Source organism: Lepidochelys olivacea, assembly GCF_965140295.1.
Source record: "Lepidochelys olivacea isolate rLepOli2 genome assembly, chromosome: 13".
NCBI lineage: Eukaryota > Metazoa > Chordata > Testudines > Cheloniidae > Lepidochelys > Lepidochelys olivacea.
The window spans coordinates 3,254,134-3,276,088 of NC_140423.1; the positions used below are offsets into that span (position 1 = coordinate 3,254,134).

Below are 21,955 nucleotides of genomic sequence, written 5' to 3' on the forward strand. Positions count from 1 at the left end.
AAGGAAGGAAAAGGGTGGAGTGTTTCCTGGAAACACGCTAAAACCAATTAAAACCAGACCCCACTGCAAAAACTCTGTATGCGCCACACTATTCCTAGCTGCTGCTCGGAAGGTCTTTCTCAGCCACTGGCCCTGGGTGCAGCAGGCTCCCTTTGTGGTCTGGATGATTTCCCTGAAGATGATACAACATAGAAAAGAATCAAACTGGTCCGAAACAGAAGCCCAATACTCGTAATTCACACCAATGGGACGGTTTAGTTTTTAGATGTTTTTTTCTGATTTTTCTTTCTTCTCCTCCTCCTTGGAGGCCCAAGAGTCCAGGCCCAGAGTCATCTCTCCGCTTAGCTCCAGGTCTTCCTCCTTTCCCTTGCGCTGTAGCCCCAGGCACTGGGTTACAAGACCCTGCTCCTGCTAGGATGTGTCCCTGTTCCTTTGCCATCTGTTGCTGGTCTAATGGTCCTACCAGTTCCATGATGGATTGTTGCCTGCCAGTTCTGAGGCCTGGAGCCTGGCTTGCCCTCTGCCCCACCCCGCTCTGGGGCGCTAGAAGTCTGAAGGTCTTATCATCATGCGTGTGCCTTTTAGAGAATAGCTGGGCCCCTGGAAATAGTGCCATCTGATCCCGTTGAGCTTCCGGACATTGTGCTTGGCAGGATAATAGATGCCGTTCAGGTTCGACAGACCACAGGCGTCAAACCACCAACCTGAGTGGGGGACATAGAAGGGAAAGGTTAGAGAACTCGCCAGACCGAGTTTGGACTTCAGACAGAGCATGAAACTTCTGGGCTCTGAGTTCAGTTTGGTTCTAGCCAAAGGCTTGTTCTTGGGAGCAAGCCTGGCTGTCATTACCCCAGTAGGCCTAGTCGCGAGGCGTGAATAGTGTAAAACAAAAGGCACAGACTTCCGCCTGGTTAGAATACACAACCATGGAGACTTTTCCAATTAAATTAGTCAAAAAGAACCAGGTGATTTTAGGAAAAAAAATGTTTCTTGACATTGGAAAGAGTTTTTCAAAAATCAAACCATAAGAAAGTGGAAAAAAAAGAAACCCAGCCCTGAGTTCTCCTGCCTGCACTAAAGCCAGCTTTGCCGTTCCTCGAACCGGGTGACTGGCAACTCGACCCTGCTCCCGCTGGCTTCTGTGGAGCAGGGTGAAGCCCTGTGTGAATTACAGGCCGCGGCTGAGATCGCAACCCCTGGGCTTGGGTGCTGTACACACACAGGGACAGGAGCAATGCAAATGTGAGAACCCCAGGTATCAGGAGCTCCTGTACAAAAAGAAAGTCTTAGCACTGAAAGGACAGGGTTGTCCCGGCCAGTATCCTATCACTGGCAAAGTGTGGATAACCTCGCCCTGTGGATGCCAACCCTTGGGGGATCCTGGACCATGTTCCAGCAGTTCAAGGGTGTAGTAATCAGTACATTTTTCCTGGCCCGGGAAGATTATGCCTCATGGCTGTGATTATGCGTGTTCTTGCATCATAAGGGGAATGACCTTCAGAGAACCGCCCGGCACCAGGACATTATGATCCTGGTGGGATTATTCTGGCTTTGAGATTGTTCAGACATGGGCTCTTATTGTGCTGTTGCTGTGCCAGGGCAAGTCTGGTTGGAGCAGGAGGTCCAGGTTCTGGCCCATCTCCATCGTCAACAGAGAATTCAGGGCCCGCCCGAGAGAGGAGCAGGAGACAAAGGGCCAGATCCTCCGCTGCTGTAAGTCTAATGCAGCCAATGGGGCTCTGCTGATTTACACCAGCTCAGGATCTGGACCATGGAGAACATTCTGAAACGTGTGGATTTTCCGCGCCCCGCCTGGTGGGGATTCCAGGCTCCACCATTGGACAGGCACGTACATATCCATCCAAACCAATTCCTTGGGCTCATTTCAAGGGCCCCAGCTCTGCTCCTGGCTTTAGTAATAACCCCAGACAAACTAACTCGGATCCGGATAATCGAACCCCTGGCTGAAACGATCCGAGCTAATCCCCTGATCCGGGATCCCCTCCCCATCCCGGCACAGACGGCTGCCTTGAGTCCGGCACTCCTTTGCTTGAAGAGTTGCCAGTTGGCCAGAAGCATCGAGCCTCTCTCTCTCTCTCTCGTTATTCCTAGTCCCACTGTTGCAGCAAGGCCTGGGCATGTGTCTGATATAGATCTGCTGGCCCAAGGCCACAGGTATTTGCCGCTGCAACGTGGGGGAGAGCTGGTTGTATGGGGGTGCAGGGGGGGACCTGGTGGGACAGAAGGATGCTCTTCCTCTCTCCCTGTTTTGGCATGCCCTCCTTGCTCACCAGCCTTCTGTCCTGGTCTCTCCCCGTTCTGATCTTTCCCCTCTTATTTCTCTCCCCTCTGCTTCCTTGCCATTTCTGCTCCTGAAAGTCATCTTGGGACAGGGCTGCCCTGGCACCCGGGGTGGATGGCAGCATTTTGGAGGTTAGTTGGGCGACAGGGAGTTTGTGGGTGTCCCTCTCCAAATGTGGGTGACTTGGCAGCCCTGCATAAAGCCAGGTGGGGAATGCAAACAACTACAGCCTTCGACTGCCCGTAGAAAGCACAAGCCCAAAGCTGGGGTCCCCTGCTGGGAGGGAAGAGAGATTGGCACGAGGCAGACACTAGTCACGTCTCTTAAGCCACCTCTGGAAGGTTCTCAGATACTATGGAGAGAGGCCCAGCGTAAGAACCTGACTAGAACAGAGTGTGACAACATCCGACCCTTGGCTGCAGCAGGCGATCAGACTCTTGGGCTCTGTGCATGTCTAGGAAAATTGGGTGAAGAGAGACAAGGGAGAGCTCTCGCTCAGACGTCCGTCTGTCTGTCTACATCCCTCCCTTCCTCATCACTGTGGTGTATTTCTGAGAACACTAGACAATGAGATTCACTGAGAATGGAGCATTCCCAAGAATTCAGCCTCAGTTGCTCTATACCCTGCCCCCATCTGTCCACCACAGCAAACAGGGCACGTGGGGAAGGCTGGTCCCCGGCCCCCCTGCACCGAGAGCCCGCTGCACCCACCTCCCGAAAGCATCTGGGCGCACTTGCAGAGGCAGTTGTCGTTATCCGAGTCGCGGGTGCTGAAGTTGGTTCCCTGGAGGACCATCCCACTCTGCTGCCCAGCGGTGCCGCTGTAGCCCTTCAGGGAGATCCTGGAGGACCAAAGCAGAGAGAGGGCGAGACAGGGGGCAGAAAGAGGAGAGGAGGAGGAAGAGGAGAAAATGAGGCAGAGCACGAGAATTACTTTTCAAACTCCTGTCAGCGTTTCCTGGGGTTTATTTAAGAAAACGTTCCCCTGTGTCCTTGCAGATAACAACAAGCAGAGGCAGATAAGGGAGCAATCCCATCCCAGAGTTTATCAGCAGCGCCCAGCGATCCAAATGTTCTAAACCCTCGCAGGCTCCAGCCGGCCGCCAGATCGGGTGGTGCTGCCAGAGCTCAGGAGCTAAGCTGGCTGGAAGGCCGGGGTGCTGTCTGCAGCAGCGCTGACGACTTGGTTCCCCGCACTCGCCTGGGCTGGCACCGAGAGGGCCTCCCCACTTGTGGCCCTTCTGTCCTACACAGAGTCCCATGAGTCCCGCAAGGTGCTCTGGCCCCAGTCCAGCCAAACACTGAAGCACAGGAGCGGCTCCAACGGGACCACACGCTTTTTAAAGTGAAGCGTGTATGTTAGTGTCTTGCTGGGGCAGGGCCAGAGAGCAGGGCGCCTGGCAGGACTGAGGCCTGAAGATACGGTGATACTTTTAATGGTGCTTTTAATACTGGTCTCCTGGCCGACTTTCAGCCGAGATTACTGTGCTCTGCCTTGTGACTCCCTGCTCCTGCAGCTTCAGCTGGCTAGTTTTTACCTGTGATGTTAATGAACCGTTGGAGCACTTGACCAAGCGGGGTGGTGGATTCTCTGTCCCTGGCAGCTGGGATGTGTTTCTGCAAGCTCTGCTCTGGGAGCGATTGTGGGGATGGTGCCTGGCCTGTGTTATGCAGGAGGGCAGAGGAGATGATCACAGCGTCCCCTTCTGGCCTTGGAATTTAGGCATAGTCGTCTTCGCTCCCGGTCCTAACCTGCAGCGCAGGGTTTCTGGGGTGGGGTTTGACGGTGGGCAAAGCAATCCCTCTGCATTCTGCATCGCTCAGCTGCCTTGCCCCCCGGCCTTTGACCCCTCTGGTGACCGGCGTTCTAGCATCGCCAAGCTTCGCTGTTCTAACGGGCAAGCTCAAGCGATTATCCTCGGCTGCTGAAGGGTTGCAGAAGTGGAGACAGCGTCCGTTACAGAGGAAGAGAGCTAATGGGCACATACAATCCCCACAAACTGGTCCCCTCCCCCCGTTCTGTGTCTTTAGTCGATTGTGTTTGGAAAGTGCCTGAGCTGTGACCCGTGTACCCCGATGGAACCACCCATGGCCAGAGCTGCATAACCTGGGGCCACCCTATCCCTCCTTGTAGCTGGATATTACTGGGACAATTAAAGGCTTAGCTACCTGACTAGGAGTATGAGCTGCAGTTACACTAGGTAAGGTCAAATTTTGAGGGAGGTTAGGATCCAGTCAGGGCTCAGCTCTGAAGCAGGGATCCCCAGAACCAAACCATAGACCAGGAGGCCCTCTTGAGCAGGGTCTGGGCTAGCTGGATTTGTGTCTCATCTTCAGACTTACTGAAGCTTTACTGTTCTGCTGGGGCCATTTTCATAATAGGGGGTTTGGAGAGAGGCAGCCAGGGGCTTGTCCTCAGTTTCCCCTAGACAGGGAGGGAAGAATGAGCCTCCCAGAGTTGGTCAGCTCCCCACCAGGACCTTCGAAGGGCACCTGCTCTCTTTCTCACTTCGCTTTCCCCACAACGCTTCAGTGAAAACCCACAAAGCCTCAGCACTGTATTGATTTATAAGCTGAGCTTTAAAGGTTGCCGTTGTTTCATGACTTGGTAACGGTTCCGGATACAGCAGCTGGATACGTCAGTTGTATTTCAGAGAAAGTAGTAGAGCTTGATTTCTTGCTTTCGTTAGATTTTTTTGCAGTGAGGCCTCTTAGTTTTGCACAATCATTTGTTCTTTTTTGTGAGCGCAGTGACCACAGCTGCGTGCACAAATCTGAAATGCTGCTTATGCAAACAGTAGCTTGTTGCTTGATCCTGTGAGGGGCTCCGAGCACTTTGACCTCCGTTGAAGCCCGTGGGAGTTTTAGGTACTCAGCACCTCACAGGAGTGCTCAGCACCTTGCAGGATTGAACTCTAAAACGCAGCTGTGCAAGTTGTGGCCACAATTACACCTGGAAAAGTACATGTGCAACTAAGTGCACACCCAGCCCAGGCCTCGGTGTGTGCAAAAAAGCAAGAAAAAGAAATCCTTTTTCCTAATGCAATTTTATGCATTTTTTTTCCTTCCAGAAAATTTATTTTGGCTTCCAAGAGGAGAAAAAAGGACAATGAAGCAACACGTCTGACCACAAAGTTCACACTGAAAAATCACTGCAAAATTGCCACAAATTGACAAAATACCAGGAACGCACAAAATTTCATTCTGCAGGCCACTGTGATTCAGAGGCTGCTGAGATGAACAGCTTGGTAAAGAGGGTGAAATGCAAAACCCTAGAAACATCGCTCCCAATGTACTGGTTCCTTCCCCAGCTGCGCTGTCTAGCTCGGCCTCTTCCACAAACGTTGGGGGCCCACCAGCTGGTGCTGTGATTTTGGCTTCAGTAGGATTCACATCGATCCCTGCATGGCACTGGGGGAGTTTCCTTGTCTAAGTGGGGTTTGAAGAAAGACCCAAGGGAGCATTTCACTGGTCAGTCTATATCCCACCTGTAAAGATGACGCTCGCTGCCCAGCTGGAATGTCTCATAATGGGCGTAGGCCTGGTTTCCTTCCCAGTCCAGGAGCTCCACTCTCAGCGAGTAGGAAGCCTGGCTTGTCAGGAGATGCACAGCTTCGTTCCCCAGCCAGTACTCCCCGGCAGGGTCTCCAAAGCCCTGTGGAGGAGGAGAGCCAACGGTGGGGAGGATTTAGACTGTGTCCCTGGGCTATGCAATGTCCGTTATGGTCAGCAAAGGGAGGTGGCAAAACTCCATCAGCTTTAGAAATACCGGAGCAAATTCTGCCCTTGGTTACAGCCCTGCGTCCCCAGTGAAGTCACAGGGCTGCATGGGGGTAGCTAGCCTGTTTATCTACCCCTGCTAATCCAGGATGGAGCTGGGAGAAATGTTTCAAATTTCAACGTTTTGATGAAATTTCCGAATTCAGGGGGGAAATGGGAAAACCTTGACATGTTTGCAAAATTCATCTCTGTCATCCTGTCTAGAGCCGGAGTCTTCTCTCTCCTGTTACCCTGGCAGCCAGCAATTTTCATTCACCTCTGCCCACCAGCTCTTCTCTGTCTGGCCCTGGGAGTCTTATCTCCAACACCCCCTCCCAACCCCCCGAGGTCTGTGGTCCTTTCCTGTTATAGCTCTGTGGACTCTAGACGGCAGATCCATGAGACCTGACATGGGTCATGGAGCCTGTCCCCCTGCCGTCTGCAGAACTATGCCCTGCAACATCAGTCTCAGCTACTGTCTTGTGTCCTCTCCTTGTGCATGTGCTCAGTGGTGAGGCTGCTTTCCCGGGAGTGTATTGCATTGCCTAATTGGGTACCCTGTTAGGTTTTCTTCCCACTGGGTCTTTTCTTGCCTAAGCAGAAGGGAGCTCTTTAGTTCCACCCAGTGCATGCCTGACGTACAAGTGTCCCGTCTCTGCACAACCCACCCTCTGCCCCCAGGGTTGTCCGTGGGTCAGTTATTGAACAAGTCTGGGGGAAGGAGGCAGGAATGAGGTCAGACCTGTTTGTATTCTTTCCACTTCCTCTGGAAATTCATGCTGCCATTGGCTCGGCGCTGTATCACGGTCCACCCGCCTCTATCTGTTTCCATATCGCAGAAGACCTGCAGAGGATGCAAACAGCCAGTGCTGCAGGGGAGGGATCCCGGGGTGGAGTAGCACAGACCGGTTGTACTGTGCAGGGAAGAAGTCAGGTCAACACAGGTCTTGTGGCTACGGCGTGGTGGGAGCCAGCTCCCATTGACAGGGTGTTTTGCAAGTCGGGACTGAGATGCATTGAGCAGACTTTGTGGGGACCAAGAAGTGGCATTGCTTTGGGGAGCCCCACTACTGACACATGAGGGCTGGCATGGGAGAGGCCTGAGGTGCATTGGCATGGCAGCAGGTAGGGAAGATTGGCAGACTTGCCTTTGATAGGGCCCATCTTACTCGTTCTTGGGCGCTAAACTCCATTCAGTGCAAGGCCTGTGCCCTGTCCTGAGCCTGTCACTAACCTTCCTGGGTTCCGTCATGTTGGCGATGTGGAGGGTGTAAACCCCGCTGGCGTTAAACCCGGCTCGGCGGGTCTGAGCACAGTCCTGGGACACCTGCTCTTCCTTCGCGAGGGGAGCTGGCAAGGCAAACAAAAGCAGCAGTGACCTGCAAGCATCCGTGATGGGTTCTTATCTCCGGGACTTAGGGTAAGGAACAGAGCGAGAGGGATTCTGTCTATTTGATGGCCTGAGCACAAGCCCAGGAGCTAGGAACACCCCAGATGGTTCTTTTATTTGTATGTTAATAATTTGTCATCAATAGTCTCTATTAATCGCCTTTTCAAAGCCTCCCGGGCCCCTCACAGTTACAACCCAAACCTTCTTTGTCACCATACAGCTGCTCCAAGAGTAAAAACACCTTTAAAAAGAAGCAAGGGGCAAGATCCGACACAGGGGAAGGATAGGGGTTAGAATACACAAGAAGCCGATGGCTTCATCCCCCATAGCCTTGTGCCCTGTGTAGCCATTTGCACTAGGGGAAAGATGCTTCCAAATCCGACTGGTGGCATTTGACAGCACAAGGGGGAATCAGGCCTCAGCCAGGTGCAACTGAAAACCAGCTTCAGGAAGAACGATTCAAAGGTGCTGTCTAAACACAGGGAGGTCGAAGGTCAAGAGAAAGAACCTCCGCCCTGCGTTCCATTGCAGCTAAGGTGCTATCCTCTGCTGCCCTATGATGGGCATCAGTGGGGTCTGGCTGGGAGGCATCAGAGCAACAAGCAGATGCTGCCGTCCTAGCCTCCGTCTCCGTGCTTGCAGCAGGCAGACTCTGAGCTGCGTTCCTCTGCTGTGCCAACTCCTCGGCCAAGACAAGGGCTGGAGTCAGACTCTGTTCTCTTCGAGCCTTAGGCACCCGTCCCTCCCGTGGGAGCCGAGATAACGTGGAGCTATTTCTCTTGTAATGACTGGAAAATAGAAAGTGTAGTTTGATTGCCTGGCTCCATCTCAGGAAAAGTCAGTGTGCTTCAAAAATAAACAGGATGAAATCTTAACAGCCCTTTCCCCGTAAAAACCATCTTATTTACAATGATGGCATTAGCTTCTTGGCTGTGACTCCGTCAAAACACTGAAGCCCATTGGTGCAAGTTTTACTGACTCACTTCAAAGGGAGCAGGAGCTACAAGTGTCTCGGGGTTCGATCCTGCAAGATGCAGAGGGCCCTCAGCTCCTGCCACGGGCAGCAGGTGCTGAGTGTATGCAGGATCTCTCCGGGGTGCTGAGCATCGTGGAGGAGCAGGCTCTTGGAGACCAGATAAAAGAAGTGTCAAAGCAAGCGTGTTAGAAGGAAAGTTCATGGCCTTAAATTGAGCGTGCTTACATGATGCCAGAGTTAGGGAAAGGAGCCCTGGTGTAAGTGAGAATTGGGCCTCTGTATCTCCGAGCACTGTGGATTTGCTCTGGTTGGGCCCTGCATCTTTGTTGCTCTTTTCTTCTTGGGTTAGATGTTTGTGGGTTCTAATTGATTATCTTTCTTTCTTTCGTGGTCTCTTTGTACGTCTGTGTGAGCACAATGTCTGTGCCACCTCGGGGTCACAGATCCCCAGACTAAACCTTGAGGATTTAACGTGGGTGGGAAAGGGACTACACAGAACAAGATGGCTTAGTGCAAAAACTTTTCACCCTTGGAATCTTGGGCACTGGATTGCTCTGTGGCGCTTGCGGACATATTTAAAGCAAACCCTGACAGTTCAGAGCAGTTTCTTCTGTCTGTCTGTCTAATCTAGCGATTGATTGATTGAAATCTACCGCACTTCTAATGTAATCCTACTATAGATTGACCAGCAGTAATTATTAGAGAGGGCCCCTAACTCTGGCGAAGTTGGGATCTAGATTCAGGTTTAAATCTGAGCATCTCAGCTTGCTTGCCCTGCTGTCATGGGATGGGCCAAAACCTTGGTCCCTGGCTTTCCCATCAGCCGCTGCCTGGCATGCATTGTTCTGAGACCAGGCAGAAGGTGGTGCTGGACAGACGGAATGCCGAGGAAGGCAGGAGCAGTGGTAGCAGAGAGAGGACATTTTCCAGTTTTCTAACCCAGCTTCTCTGAACACCTACTGTCGCTAAGCAATGTGAATCGAGAGGTCTATCCGTCATTTCTACTGGCACTCCGGGCACTGCTGGGAGGAAGATCACACTGCTGCTGCATGAACAGGGCACTGGTCAGAGGAACATCACAGGGCAGGGGTCCAGCTAACACAGGACGCTAGTGTGGGGAAGTTTGCACTCTATTATAGCTCCTACTGACAGGGAATGGGGCCGTTATCAGCGGGGAGTTCCAAGGAGCGTCAGTCGCCCACAGAATCCGGGACGTGCTCTCTTCCCCAGTCAGTGACACCCTGGTGTGCAGCTCTGGCAAGCCCAGGGCTCTCCTGTGGGATGAGCTCACCTTTGCCCTGCGAGACCAGCTGGACCAGGCTCTGGACTGACTCGAGGAGCTCCAGCTGCTGCCGCTGGAGTGAGCTGGTGTTGCTGTTGGCAGCATGGAGGGACTTCTCCAGGTCCTCGATCGTGTGGCTCTGGTGGCTGACTAGGCGCTGCAGCTTCTCCTTCTCTGTGCGGATCCCTTCCAGCTCTGCCTGGTGCTTGGTCTCCATCTCCAGCACCCGTGTCTCTAGGATACTGCAAAGGGACAGGCCAAGAGAGGAAGGGTGAGGTGCTTGCCCGGGGGAATCTTCTCCCCCTGGGGGTCCGCACGAGCCACACAACACCAAGGTTAACAGTCAGACAGCTGCTAGAGCCCACTGACATTCATAGGAGGCTTTTCACTGACTTCAAAGGATTTTGGCTCAAGCGGTTACTGAGGTTCTCTGTGTGGTTTGCGGGCCCCCCCAGAGGCTATGCTGGTCTTTCATGAGCATGACCGGGGGGGGCTGCTTTATCCTGAGAGCTGGAGACAGTTCTTCATCCCGTGAAACCATTCCTGATCTCCCACTTAACTCAGTCAAGTGCCTCCCTCTTCCTAGATGCAAATCTTTCTACGGTAAAGCAGCCGAGAGAGAGCACTGAACTGAGCCTGTGCTACTAAAGAGAGCTCCCGAGCTCCATGGGTTGGGTGGACATGGAAATAGCCGCTGAACTTTCTCTAGCCCAGGCAAAAGCTCCAATGTCGCATTTGTAAAATAGAGCATCCAGGAGTTAGTGCTCTGGCTTCCCAGAGCTATGTTGTCCATGCAAATAGAGATTTGCACCCTCAAAATCTGGTAGATGAGTGTCCAGCTAGCTAATAGGCATGGCTAAAGGTCCACTTGCATGTGCGGTTTTTGCTGGTCATGTCAAAAAATGTGTCTCTAATCCTTGCTCATTAGCTTGTGCAGAGAACGATCACATATCATCCTATCTCACATCATGTTACCTGACTGACAAAGCGGCTGCAGGATGTGAGCAGTCTTTAAAATGCCAGCAGAGTGAAAGGGCTAATCTCTGACAGGGGACTTGCTGTTGTAGCCCCAGATCACGGTCTGATTCACAGGGCTCCTGCCCCGAAATCTCTGCCTGCTGCTTTGACAATGGAAAGGTACCACCGAGGAGCAGTGGACAGACTAGCTCACGTGTATTAATCCGTCTTGGTGACTCATTTTATTTACGTCAGGATTCAAACTATTCAGATCAACCTGCCAGAGGTGATGAACAAAGTACAAAACCCTGGACCGACAGGTCATTTTCCGCAGGGTTCAGAATGGAGCAGCGGTGCAGCCCAGGGAGCTGGCCAGCATGTGGCTTGTTTAATAACATGCGCAGTGGGTGCATTTTAAAAGTTCGTTCTGGTTTTAAAGCTATTCCCCATTCCTGTGATATTTGCTACCCTTAAAGCCGGGAATACGGCTAGAACCCACTCAGGCTGCCTCTGGGAATCCGTAAGAAGCTTCTGTCCTTCTGCCTGGCCTCGCCCTGCCCCGCTCTGGGATAGCTATTCTGTTCGGGGCAGTTTTTCAAAGGCCCAAAGGGCAGTGGGGCCCGACTCCCATTGGAAGTGCCTGGGAAATGCGTGCCTAACGCTCACTTATCTTGCAAATCTCCCCTCTAGTGATCTTGTTAGTGCCACCAGCCCCCCCACTTCTCATCCGTGTTCATTGGTGATTCGGGCCAGGGGGACGATAGACCCACCTACCCCCAGCTCCAGGACAGGGATTAAGTCCTGACAACAGCTGGGCCTTTCTCATACGGAAAGGAGACAACAGTGACCCGCAGCTCTACCAGCTCTGGAGCTCGGTGGTTCTGGCAGGGACTCGGCGGCCGCAGCAGATGCAGATTAGACAGCTCCACCCAGGACGGCAAATGCTGAGCGGCCCCCCTTTAGCAGCCGCCCTGGCGCCGAGCCCACCCAGTGAGACTGTCCGGGAGCGAGCCGAGAGCAAACATTCCACAAACCCAAAGCCGAGAGCAGGGAGCGAGGCACATAACACGTGAAATCATTGCATTTTCCAGCCCGGGGGAAGCAAAGAAGCACTGACGTCACCCGGGAGTCAGAACATGGGAGCTTATGGAGCACACAAGGTGCCACGGTGGGGCAGGACCCTGAGCAGGGGAAGAGGGATACAAACCAACAGGAACTGCATGAGGTACTGGGACACGGTAGCCGTCTGGGGCAGGTTCCCACACGGTCCTGAAAATAATTGTACCCTGACAGAGGTCACCATAAAATGTCAGCGTTTACCCCTGAGAGCTGCTGCTGATTAAAAGACCCTCCTTCCTCACCGTCCTTTTAAACATCTTAAAGAGACAAGAGTCGGTCAAGGGAACCAAAGTGAAACCTCAGTGGTCCTGAGGCTGAGAACCATACTTGTTCATGTTCTGCAGCTTGTGAATTTCATTCGTCTGCAGCAGCAGCTGCTTCTCCAGCTTGTTGGTGGACAGGGAATTCTCCAGCAGCTGGATCTCGATTCGAGCGGTTTGGTTCAGAACCTTTCCGAGGAGCAGTTGGGAAGAATAATTAGTGGGATCCCTCTTCTATCTCCCAAATGCTCCCTCCCACTTTAACCTCCCCTGGTTTTTCAGCAGCGTTACCAGCCCTGGTATGATATTTCACCACTGATGCACTACACCAGCTCCAAGGGAAACCAGTTTAGGTGGAGCATCCATTCAAGCCAATAGAATGTCATATCATGCATATTGGCCGCAGTGGAGGAGAGCATATCCTGGTCTTTCCAACACAGCGGGCCAAAGGAGTAATAGGGAGCAGAGGTTGATTGGATGAATTATGTGATCCCTGTTGGTCACGCTAGCCTAAAAACTTTGCACTCAAAACCCATGGTCTCTGCTTCTTTTACATGAACCACATCGGCTCCATGAGTGGGACTGTCAGAGCCCTGTGGGGGGCTTTGGGTGTTCCCTTCTCATTAATTTTCATGGGGATTGAGCAGCCAAATCCCTTTAGAAATCGCAGCCCACCCATAAGGCACGTGAGCCATGAGTTCTTTGTGACTGATCTGCCCCACTGGCCATCCGAATCCTGCACGCTGCAGATGGGAGCCACGCGAAAGTCTGGGAGCCACATAAAATGGCTTTCACTTCACCCCCACCCTTTATCTAAGCAGCTCAAAGCTCTTTACAAATGTGACTGAACTAAGCCTTGCAACTCCTTTGGAAGACTGGGGACATATCATCCCCCTTTTACAGGTAGGGAAACTGAGGCAAGAGGTGACGTGATCTGCCCAAGGACGATCACGCAGGGAGTCAGTGGCAGAGCTGGATTAGAGCCAGGCCCCGTGTCTCCCTCAGGGCAGCCATGTGTGTATCTGGTACCAGCTGTTTCCCAGAATACTCCTGCTGTACCTGTGCTTCCACAACCGTCAATTTCCTGCTCTGCTCCGCCGTTTGGTTCAAGAGGTTGGTACCGATCTCCAGCATGGCGGCTGTTTGGTTCTGAGCGACATTCTGCTGGATCCGGACCATCTCAGACCTCACATTCATCTGCACGTAGCTCTCCAGCTAGATCAGGGGAGGGAGGGGAAGCAGTCTGTTATTATTACATGGTATCACAGCTCTCCTTATCCCCAGCCCAGCCTGCCACAGACACTCCCTCTCTTCATTCTATGGCAGCAATGTTTCCCTCCCTCTGGTGAAATCACTCCCAGCCCTGTCTCCGGTGAAACACCTTCGACTCCCTGCCGTTCAGCTGGTGTTAAGCCAGCCCTGGTGTTACTGGTCAGAATGGTGGCTTGGGGAGGAGAGAACATGGGGCTGTTGCAAGCGTTTCACCCTGGCATAAACTCACTTTGCCCTTTGATGTTTATCAGGAGGACAGTGTGTCCTGGCCGCAGCCTGGCCTACTGGCATGAGGAGGTCCCCTTGGAGAAATTAATCTCACCAAGATTCTCTGGCTCAGGAATTGTTGGAGACTTGCTGTGTCCTTAAAACCTCTCTCTGCCCTGCTCCCCTCACTAATCGGAGTGATGAAGAAGGGCCCCTTCTCTGCACTAATGAGGGAATGTGCACTTGTGATCGCAGATCTATCCCCCTCCCGCCCGTGCTCACACTCTGCATTAGCCGAGTGACACACTGGAAGGCTCTGCTCTTCCATGCCTTTGGAACATCGGTAACGGGGTTCGATGGATGCAGGATCAGATGTGCTGAGGGCCTGGGGCCGTCCTTGGCTTCATCTGGCACTGTGGGCACTCGGCAAATCTGTAGCTCAGGCCCCCACAAACCAATGTGATGCACGTGAAACTCACGTGGGGCAGACCCTCCTCAGCCCAGCTCCACTGAAATCCACACAGCTGAGCTTATGCTGATTTGCACTAGCTGGGGCCCCGGCCCAGCATCGACAAGCCTGTGGAAAGCTGGAAGCATACCAGCAATGGCATTCTCCAGGAGATGTCAGATTCCTTGGGCTCTCCCTTGCCCCATCCTGGCATCGTGTGATGCTGGTGCAGAGTCCTGCTACTACGGCAGACTCACGGCACGGCGTCCCTGCTTCTCGGGGCGGCTGGAGCCAGAGGCTCCCCATCTCGAGTGGGGCAATTCAGAAAGATGAGTTGAAAACAAAAGTCCACTTATGCAAATGCATCCCCAGGGGTTCTTGGAAAGAGAGCTGGATCTGCGTTCACAAGACCTTTAGACCAAGGCCTGGGTAGCCACCTGCAGTGATTCTGGGCTCTCCAAAGCAGTTCATATTTGGCCCCCCTGTAAATGACAGGCTTGCTTGGCCAGGCTGAGAGAGAGCTGAGCTTGCAGAGCTGCGCTGGGAAACAGGAACCCTAGCGCTGCAAAGGCCAGAAGACAGACAGAGCTCACCAAATGGACGATGTTTTAACTCTCATGATTCGGGGGCGGGGGGGCTGACTCATGATATTTGAACATTTGGGGTCGGCCATACGGAGGCACCACTTCACCGACTACCGAGGAAGGGCCATTGTCTCTTGCGGGCTGGGCAGGGATTTCAGTCCTCAAGGCTCCCGTGCTGCTCCATCAGCAGTCTCCACACCCGGATTTCGTGAATTTATGGCCTTTCCCTATATGTCTTGCTTGTTTCATTATTTTATCTTTTCAATACGGTCCCTGGGAGAAGGGTTTATTTCCAGGTTGTCTAATGATATTTCAGTGATTCCCCTTCCTCTCCCACCACCAAGTTTTTAAAAACAATCCAGCCTGCGTGTGAGAGAGAGAGAGAGAGAGAAAAGAGAGAGATCCAATTTTAAAGCACAGCTTCCTGCTGCAGGGGAATGGGTCTGACTCACAGCAGGACTGCGCCAATCACTCGGGAATAGCGTGGACTGGGCTCCCGGCATGCCTCCGCATGTGTGTGTTAAACCAAATGTCTGCAGGTAGAGAGTGTTCCTGAAGAGAGCTGGGAGAACAGGGGGTCGCACAACATTAAAATAAAAGGCGGCTTCTCCAGGCACAGATGAGCAGAAGCTCCAGAATTTCACCTCCCACCCTTTTGCTTTTGTCTTTTGCTGACTGTGCCCAGCTCCGACAGGAACAACTCTGCTGGCTTAGTTCTGCGGAGATGCTCCCACTGGTGTTCACGTGTGTGGACAGAGAAGCAGCTTGGGCTAGTGGCTCGGGCACTGGCGTGGGACTCAGATCTGGGTTCTATCCTGGCTGACCTCGGACAAGTCTCTTCCCCCTGTAGGTCCGTCTACACAGCCAGCAGTAAGGAGTCTTAGAGCCTGGGTCGACAGGCTTGGGCTACTGCACTAAAGACAGTGGTGTGGATGTTGCAGCTTGGGGTCTGGAGCCCCCCTCCCTCCCCGGGCGTCAGAGCCGTAACATTACACAGCTGATGGTAGTGCGGGAGACCAAGTCTGGCGACCCGGGCTCTGAGACTTGCTGTGTAGACGTACCGAATGGGTCTCTGCTGCACCACCCACACTTCATCCGCCTCGTGTATGTAGAGTCTGAGCTCTTTGCCGGCAAGGACTTGTCTCTTATTCAGTCTATGTACAACACCAGGGCGTAAATTCTCACCAAGTATTTCCCAGAGAGTCGGGGCTTCAGCCCGCGGGAGGCGCCAGGATTTGGGGTTTCAGCCCCGCAGGAGGTGCCGAGGCTCTGGGCTTCTGCCCCACAGGGCATGCTGGGGCTCCATGGGTTTGAAAATATTTACTGGAGCTCTGCTCTGGACAAGCTGGCTGAATTTAAGCTCTATAGCACCTACCACAGTGGGGCCCAGACCTTGGTTGGGGCTGCTGGCCACTCCTGCAATACAAATGCTAACAACAATAATAATGCGTGGGGGGGCGTCAGTGAGAAGCCAGCCGAAGGGCTCACTGTGGCTGACGTTGAACCCAAGGGCCTCGATGACCTTTGCTGAAACATGGCGCATGGTAGACATGTGGAAGAGAAGTGCTTGCTAAGACCTTGGCTTTTGTACCCAGTCATGGCTCTGCTCCCTGGATCACCACGGTTTAAATGACCAGAAAACCAGCCAGGGCCAGACACACTCTTTATTTAAACGTACGTTATTTAGGGCGAGGAGGTTGGTATATTTTATTTTTGTCTCCCTGCCAGCGGCGTGTGGCATGTTTTGTTTATGTTGCTTGTTCTCCTCCACTGGTGATCTGAGAACAAGAGAAGACAATTATGCAGCTGGAGCTTGGAGATGCAGTTCAGACTGTTCTCTCTGCTCTTCACCCTTTCATTTCCAGTTTGATCGGAAGTGCTGGATTTTGCCTTAAATTACCAAGGAGATTTTGGGGCTTTTTTTCAAGGAGATTCTCTGTAGGCGTTTGGAGGTGAGAGGGAGTCACCAAGTACACTTATTTGCATTGTGGAAGACTGTAAGAAATGGGATTGACCCTCGGCTTTCCCATCTTCATTGCGCAATGTACCAGCGACCTCTTGGTAGAAACCTTCCCTGATCACTCTGCCCTGGGCGATGAAGAGAAGATAGGAGAAGAAGTGGAAATGAGAAAAGGACACCTATGACATCAAAGTACTGGGAGCTGAGCTGACAGGCAGGGGATGGTACAATCTCTCCCTGTCTACTCTTTAGTGATTCTTGGCTCTTAGACACCTGTGACAGGGTGGTGTTGGCAGCTCTAAACAGACCCCTTTTGGGATCCTGCAGCCTGGTCCCTTACAACAGGCACAGCACTGAGTCTGGCTAGTGTGGAAGGGAGCTGGGCAGTCTGACTGGTCTGGAAGGACAGCGGGGATCACGGTCACTTGCAGGGGGTGTAAGGAGTTAATGAGGTAATCAGCTCACCAGCTGGGATAAAAGGCTGAGCCAGGAGCAGGGGGAGGCCCCTCTGCCCGGGCGTGGCTCACCAGAGAGGACATGCTAGTAAAGTCACTTCGGGAGAGGACCCGGCGGAGTGTGTGCTGTGAAATCACCAGGAGGACTGGCCCGCCAGGGTTTCCAGGGCTGGAGGGGAGTTCTACACCCAGGGGTGCATTCAAAATGCCTGTCACTGGGGGTTTCAAAGTAGTCTAAGGGGATTAGGTACCCACGTTCCATTGAAATTCAATGAGATTTGGGGACCCAATTCCCTTGGGTTCCTTTCAAAAATCTCACGGAAGTAGATACAGCAGATGTGGGATGTCAGTAGATAATGCACTGTCAGAACTGGCTGCTATGCAACAAGCGCCATCACTGTTAGTAATTATTTGGGATCTGTATTACGCTAGCGCCGAGAGTCCTAAGTCAGGGATCAGGGCTCCATTTTGCCGGGCGCTGTTAAGTCTAAAGAGAAAAACCAGACAAACCAATCTAGACACGACCAGGCGTAATCTGTGCTACAGCTCAATGGGGAGAAGCTGCCGGTTAGATTTCCCCAACCCTCTTGTCCTGTTCTTTAATCAAGCCAGCCCCACTCTTCTCTTCACTCCTCCCAGAGCATGTGCCCCAAGCAGGCCAAAGTGCCCTCCAGTCACCCTGCCGCCCTCAGGCGGGAGTTTTTCTGTCCCCCATCCGTTAAGCAGATGCAGAGTGGCAGACCCTCGCTATTGCGCTCGGATCCAGTGACACGCCACAGAGAGCTAGACTGAGCGAAGTCCCAGAGGGTTGCTCTGTTTTGCGGCATGCACACTGCAGCCCTGGTTCTGGTGCAGGGGAGAACAGCAACTCTCCAGGAGGGGAGCCACTGGCTTGCATCTCACTGGTGACTGATCTATTTGGGGAAAATAAAACAAACAGAAATCGCTCTGGGAACAGCTGGGAAATGTCTTTTTTTAGCCACTCAAGATCAGGTGACATCAGCCCCGCAGGCACTGGATGGTCTTTGCCAATGTAAAATAAATATGTCAGTTCTCTAAAGTGACCCCTTGGCCTCACCGGACAGAAGATACTGAACACTTGCAGTGAAATCCTGGCCCCACGGAAGTCAGTGGCAACCCCCACATTGAGTCAATGGGGCCAGGGTTTCATCCGGGATATTTTGCTTTGTGTCTCAGTGAGGTGGGAGCAGTGGCAGGAGTCACGGCTGGCCGGGGGCTGGGAACATGGAAGGTGGAAATGGAAAGGCTCTGATTGGGCCAACGTCACAAACGCTGACACTAAATCTGGGCACCTGAATCCTCACCAAACAATGGCAGCTGGACGGAGAGACACAGAACTGAGTGTGGGGCCACCTGAGCTGTAGACCTGGCTTTGCTACTGATTTCCCATGTGGCCCCGGGTGGGTCACTTAGCCATTTTGCTAAGACGGGGAAATAATGTTTACCTACTGCAGAAGGGGGTGTGGTGAAACTCATTCAATACATAACTACAAACCTCTTTGGGAAGACAAGTTCGTTTATTATCTGCATATGCAAATCAAGCAGCTAGCCACCTCAGACTCTATTTTGGAAACACGAACTCAGAGCTGACAAAACAGCCCGATCACCTCTGGATAGTGCAGGACATTCCGTACAGAACGTCTCCTCTTGTTCTTTCAAATCAACTTCCACCACCTTCCTTGGGAGACCATTCGACGAGCCAAGGGGTTGTCTAGACCAGGGAAACTGGCACCGGTGTTAGCAGCGTTGTTATATTTGGGCCAACCCCTAATGCGGAGACACTGCCCTGGGGCAACTGGAGTGTTTGCTGGGGTGACTTTTAACTAGATTGGTGTCCCTAGACCAGTGTGAATAAACCCAAGCTAGACAGCGCTAAGGCACCTCATTCCAGTTCATTTCGCTCTAGTTCAGTCATGTATAAACCGCTGGCGCTCGTCATGCTGAGCACACACATATGTATGTGTGTCATCCGGTGAATGGATGAAATATACATGTCTCCATGCGTGTTTGACGTGTTTCCATACATGTTCATCTCCATGTGAGTTTCGGAGTCATTCCCAGCTCTCTAGCTGGCTGTGGGCCGAGGAAGGGAGTGTGGAAAGTTCATATGCTGAATATTTGACCTGCTGTCTGTCTGTTGGCCAGCACTGTCACAGATCTCTTAATCCCCTTGTAAAGAAGCTCATTTACACTGAACAGCTGTACACGATCCAGCCAGGAACGAGGGTGCAGCCACATCTCTGATGCCTGCATCACTCCTCTGTGGTGATCTTTTTAAAGCTGGGAAGAAGGTTGGAGTTTGTGCTACAAATAAAAATCCGATGTTACTTCCTCTTTCCTAATCCGTTGGGGAAATGCCTCTCCTGAATGCTTTCTATTCTTAGGAGGATTTCACATGAGGTTTCCATTCAAATGAATTCCAGGGTGCACGTTTCGAGCGGGGACGTGATCAGAAGCGACACATCATACACAAAGTTACGAGGCCAAAGGGAAGGAAAAACCTGAAATGTGTTCGACCCAGCTGTGGTCACAGCTGGGAATTCTACCCTGGTGTGGAAGGAATCAGAGCTCATGAAAAAGGCAAAGGGAATTCTCTTGGGAGAGAGCCAGATTTGCAAAGTCACACAGACAGGATAGCCTGGGGGACTAGCAGGCTCAGGGTATTGTGAAGGAATCTCCCATTGGTTCTGCAGAGCAGAGCTGTTAAGGGCAGTCAAGGCTCTGGAAGATGGGCTGGCCCTTTAGGTATCCTGAGCCCAGTCCCTGGATGGCTTTGAAAATCAGGCCTGAGAACGGAAACCTGACTTGGAGTTTAATAGGGAACCAGCCGTGTGAACCTCCTCCAAGGGTGAGATAAGTTCGGGAGCCCAGTCGTATTGCCGAGGGTGCGACCAGCTGCCACATTCTGCAGCAGATGCAGCTCTTTCCAGGCAGATGCTTTAAAGCTAAGTTGCACAGCATTGCAATACCTAAGCCTGGCAGTAATGAACATGTGTCTGACTGAGACCTGGTCATCATCCCACAGGCCAGCATGCAATCTCCCAGCTAGCCACAAGACGGCAGAAAGCACGTGGCAGCCAATGCGATGGGAGAGCCCTGAGCCTAAAGGGACCCCTATGCTGCAAGATTCTTTGAAAACTTGGGGACAGATGACCTAGGCTGGAGGAAGTCTGGTGGCAGCAAACTCTTCTAAATATTCCCCTCTGCCTATTAGCATAAGCCTCCACTGTGCTTGGGTTTAGCTTCATCCAGCTCCTCCTCCTCATCCATGAGGGACGTCCGCTGGACACGGGGAAAGTTGGGTGCTGGTGGATCAGCCCTACTTTGTCCTGTTCACACTTCTCATGGCAGAGCAATGGCAGAGATCAATTGAAAGTCGATGGGATTTATTTAGATCATCTTTGGGGCAGGGGCTGTGTTTGTGCAGCGCCTGGTGCCGCGGGGCCCGGAGCACTACGGCAATGCCAAAAATAAAGAATAGTAATCCTGGGAGTTAGGTGCCAAACTCCCATCTGTGCTTTAGAAAATTTCCCCTGGACTTGTTGAGTGGGAGTTTCCCCGGGGCTCTGATCCTGCCTGTGTCATTGCAGTTTGATGGGTGAAGTGCAACATGTTTGGACCACAAGCCCTGCAGCGTAGTCAGCAGTCCCCTCCATCCTGGTAGAGTCTGGGCCAGATTTTAGAACGGCTCCTACCTGGTGACTCTGGGAGGCAGAGACTATGTTAATTAGTTTTCCAGCCAGATAGCTAGGAAGAATTACATGGTGCATCATAACCGAGATCTGTCCTTTCTCTGCTAGTAGGCTGAGTTCAGGTGCTCAGATAAACTCTCTGGACTTCTTGAGTCCTCAAAATTGGCCTGGGAATGACCATGAAAATGGGCCCTGGTGAGTCGCCCAGCACCAGCGAGAGAGTATCCTTGCTTGCAGTATTTCAACACTTCTGCCTCCAGCCCTGGCTGCAACCCGGGAGTGAAATCACAGAACTTTAATAGAGGGTTGTTTCTAGTTCAGGTCTGGAAATGGCCAAAAGCTGGGTGGCAGAAGATGGGGTCTTATTCTCCCAGAACCAGCCCTCCTGTCCACACCACTGACTCATTGTGTGATCTTGGGCAAAGTCACCCGGCCATCTCCTGTCCCTGTCCAGCCAGTGGGAAGAGGGGGGGGCGCTAAGTGAACTCGGCTCCCCTGGGGAAGGATTACCCCAAGGGAAGAGATGGGACCAGTCAGGAGTTGGTAGCAGACGCTACACCGGCACTTGCTGGAATGGAGAGGACATGGCAGCTGCAGTGAGGGAAATATTTCTCTGTTTTGAGCCCTCTGCACTTGTTTTTACATGAAGAAATATTGCTGGCAGCCGCCCCAGCTCTCTGCTTTGTTGGGCTGAAATATCCCTCTGCAAACATCCATTGCAGGGGACGTTGGAATCCCGGGGCGGGGGGAGCTTGGGGACACGAGCAAAGGGGTGTTTTGTTTTTGGAGAAGCTATTGAAATCCCAGAGCGATGTTAACTCCGGCCACTGGGTCGCCCTCTCGGACCGCTACTTTTGGACAGGCCTCCCCAGGCTGCATACGTTCTAAGGGGGAAGAAGCTTCCTATAGCCAGGGAGCAAAGAGAAGCCGGAGAGCCATGTCTGGAAAACATTTAATGAAGCTGAATGATTTCTGGAGACAGTCCCTTCAACCACATCATTAATCTTGTTGCTTCACAGAGCAAGGGAGTTTTTGGTTTGGGGTTTTAAATAAACAGTTCTCTTAGCTGAAGCACAATAAGTCCACATGGAAAAAGCCAGTGAGGCAGAAACAATGGCCGATTTCAGAGTGGGGAGTTGGGGGAGACACTTGGCTTCTGCCCCGGTGCGATTTTGGGGGAGAGGACAGCACACGTACTGGCTGGTGTCTATTTCAGGAATCTGGGGAATACCTACTCAGTGAAGGGCCAATAGCCCACAGGGATAAACTCT

General features: G+C 52.4%; 1 protein-coding gene across 1 annotated transcript in view; it reads right to left on the reverse strand.

Moving 5' to 3' along the window:
* Nucleotides 1-235: 235 nt before the first annotated feature.
* The window catches only part of ANGPT4 (angiopoietin 4), a 41,641-nt gene continuing 19,921 nt past the window's right edge, over nucleotides 236-21,955 (reverse strand). Inside the window, exons 2-9 of the mRNA XM_084646140.1 lie at nucleotides 13,105-13,260; nucleotides 12,113-12,234; nucleotides 9,719-9,951; nucleotides 7,296-7,411; nucleotides 6,804-6,905; nucleotides 5,791-5,957; nucleotides 3,014-3,144; nucleotides 236-704 (exon numbers count right to left, since the gene is read on the reverse strand). Of these exons, the coding sequence (XP_084502266.1) occupies nucleotides 544-704; nucleotides 3,014-3,144; nucleotides 5,791-5,957; nucleotides 6,804-6,905; nucleotides 7,296-7,411; nucleotides 9,719-9,951; nucleotides 12,113-12,234; nucleotides 13,105-13,260 (1,188 nt within the window). The 3' untranslated portion in view covers nucleotides 236-543. The remainder of the gene's footprint in view (nucleotides 705-3,013; nucleotides 3,145-5,790; nucleotides 5,958-6,803; nucleotides 6,906-7,295; nucleotides 7,412-9,718; nucleotides 9,952-12,112; nucleotides 12,235-13,104; nucleotides 13,261-21,955) is intronic.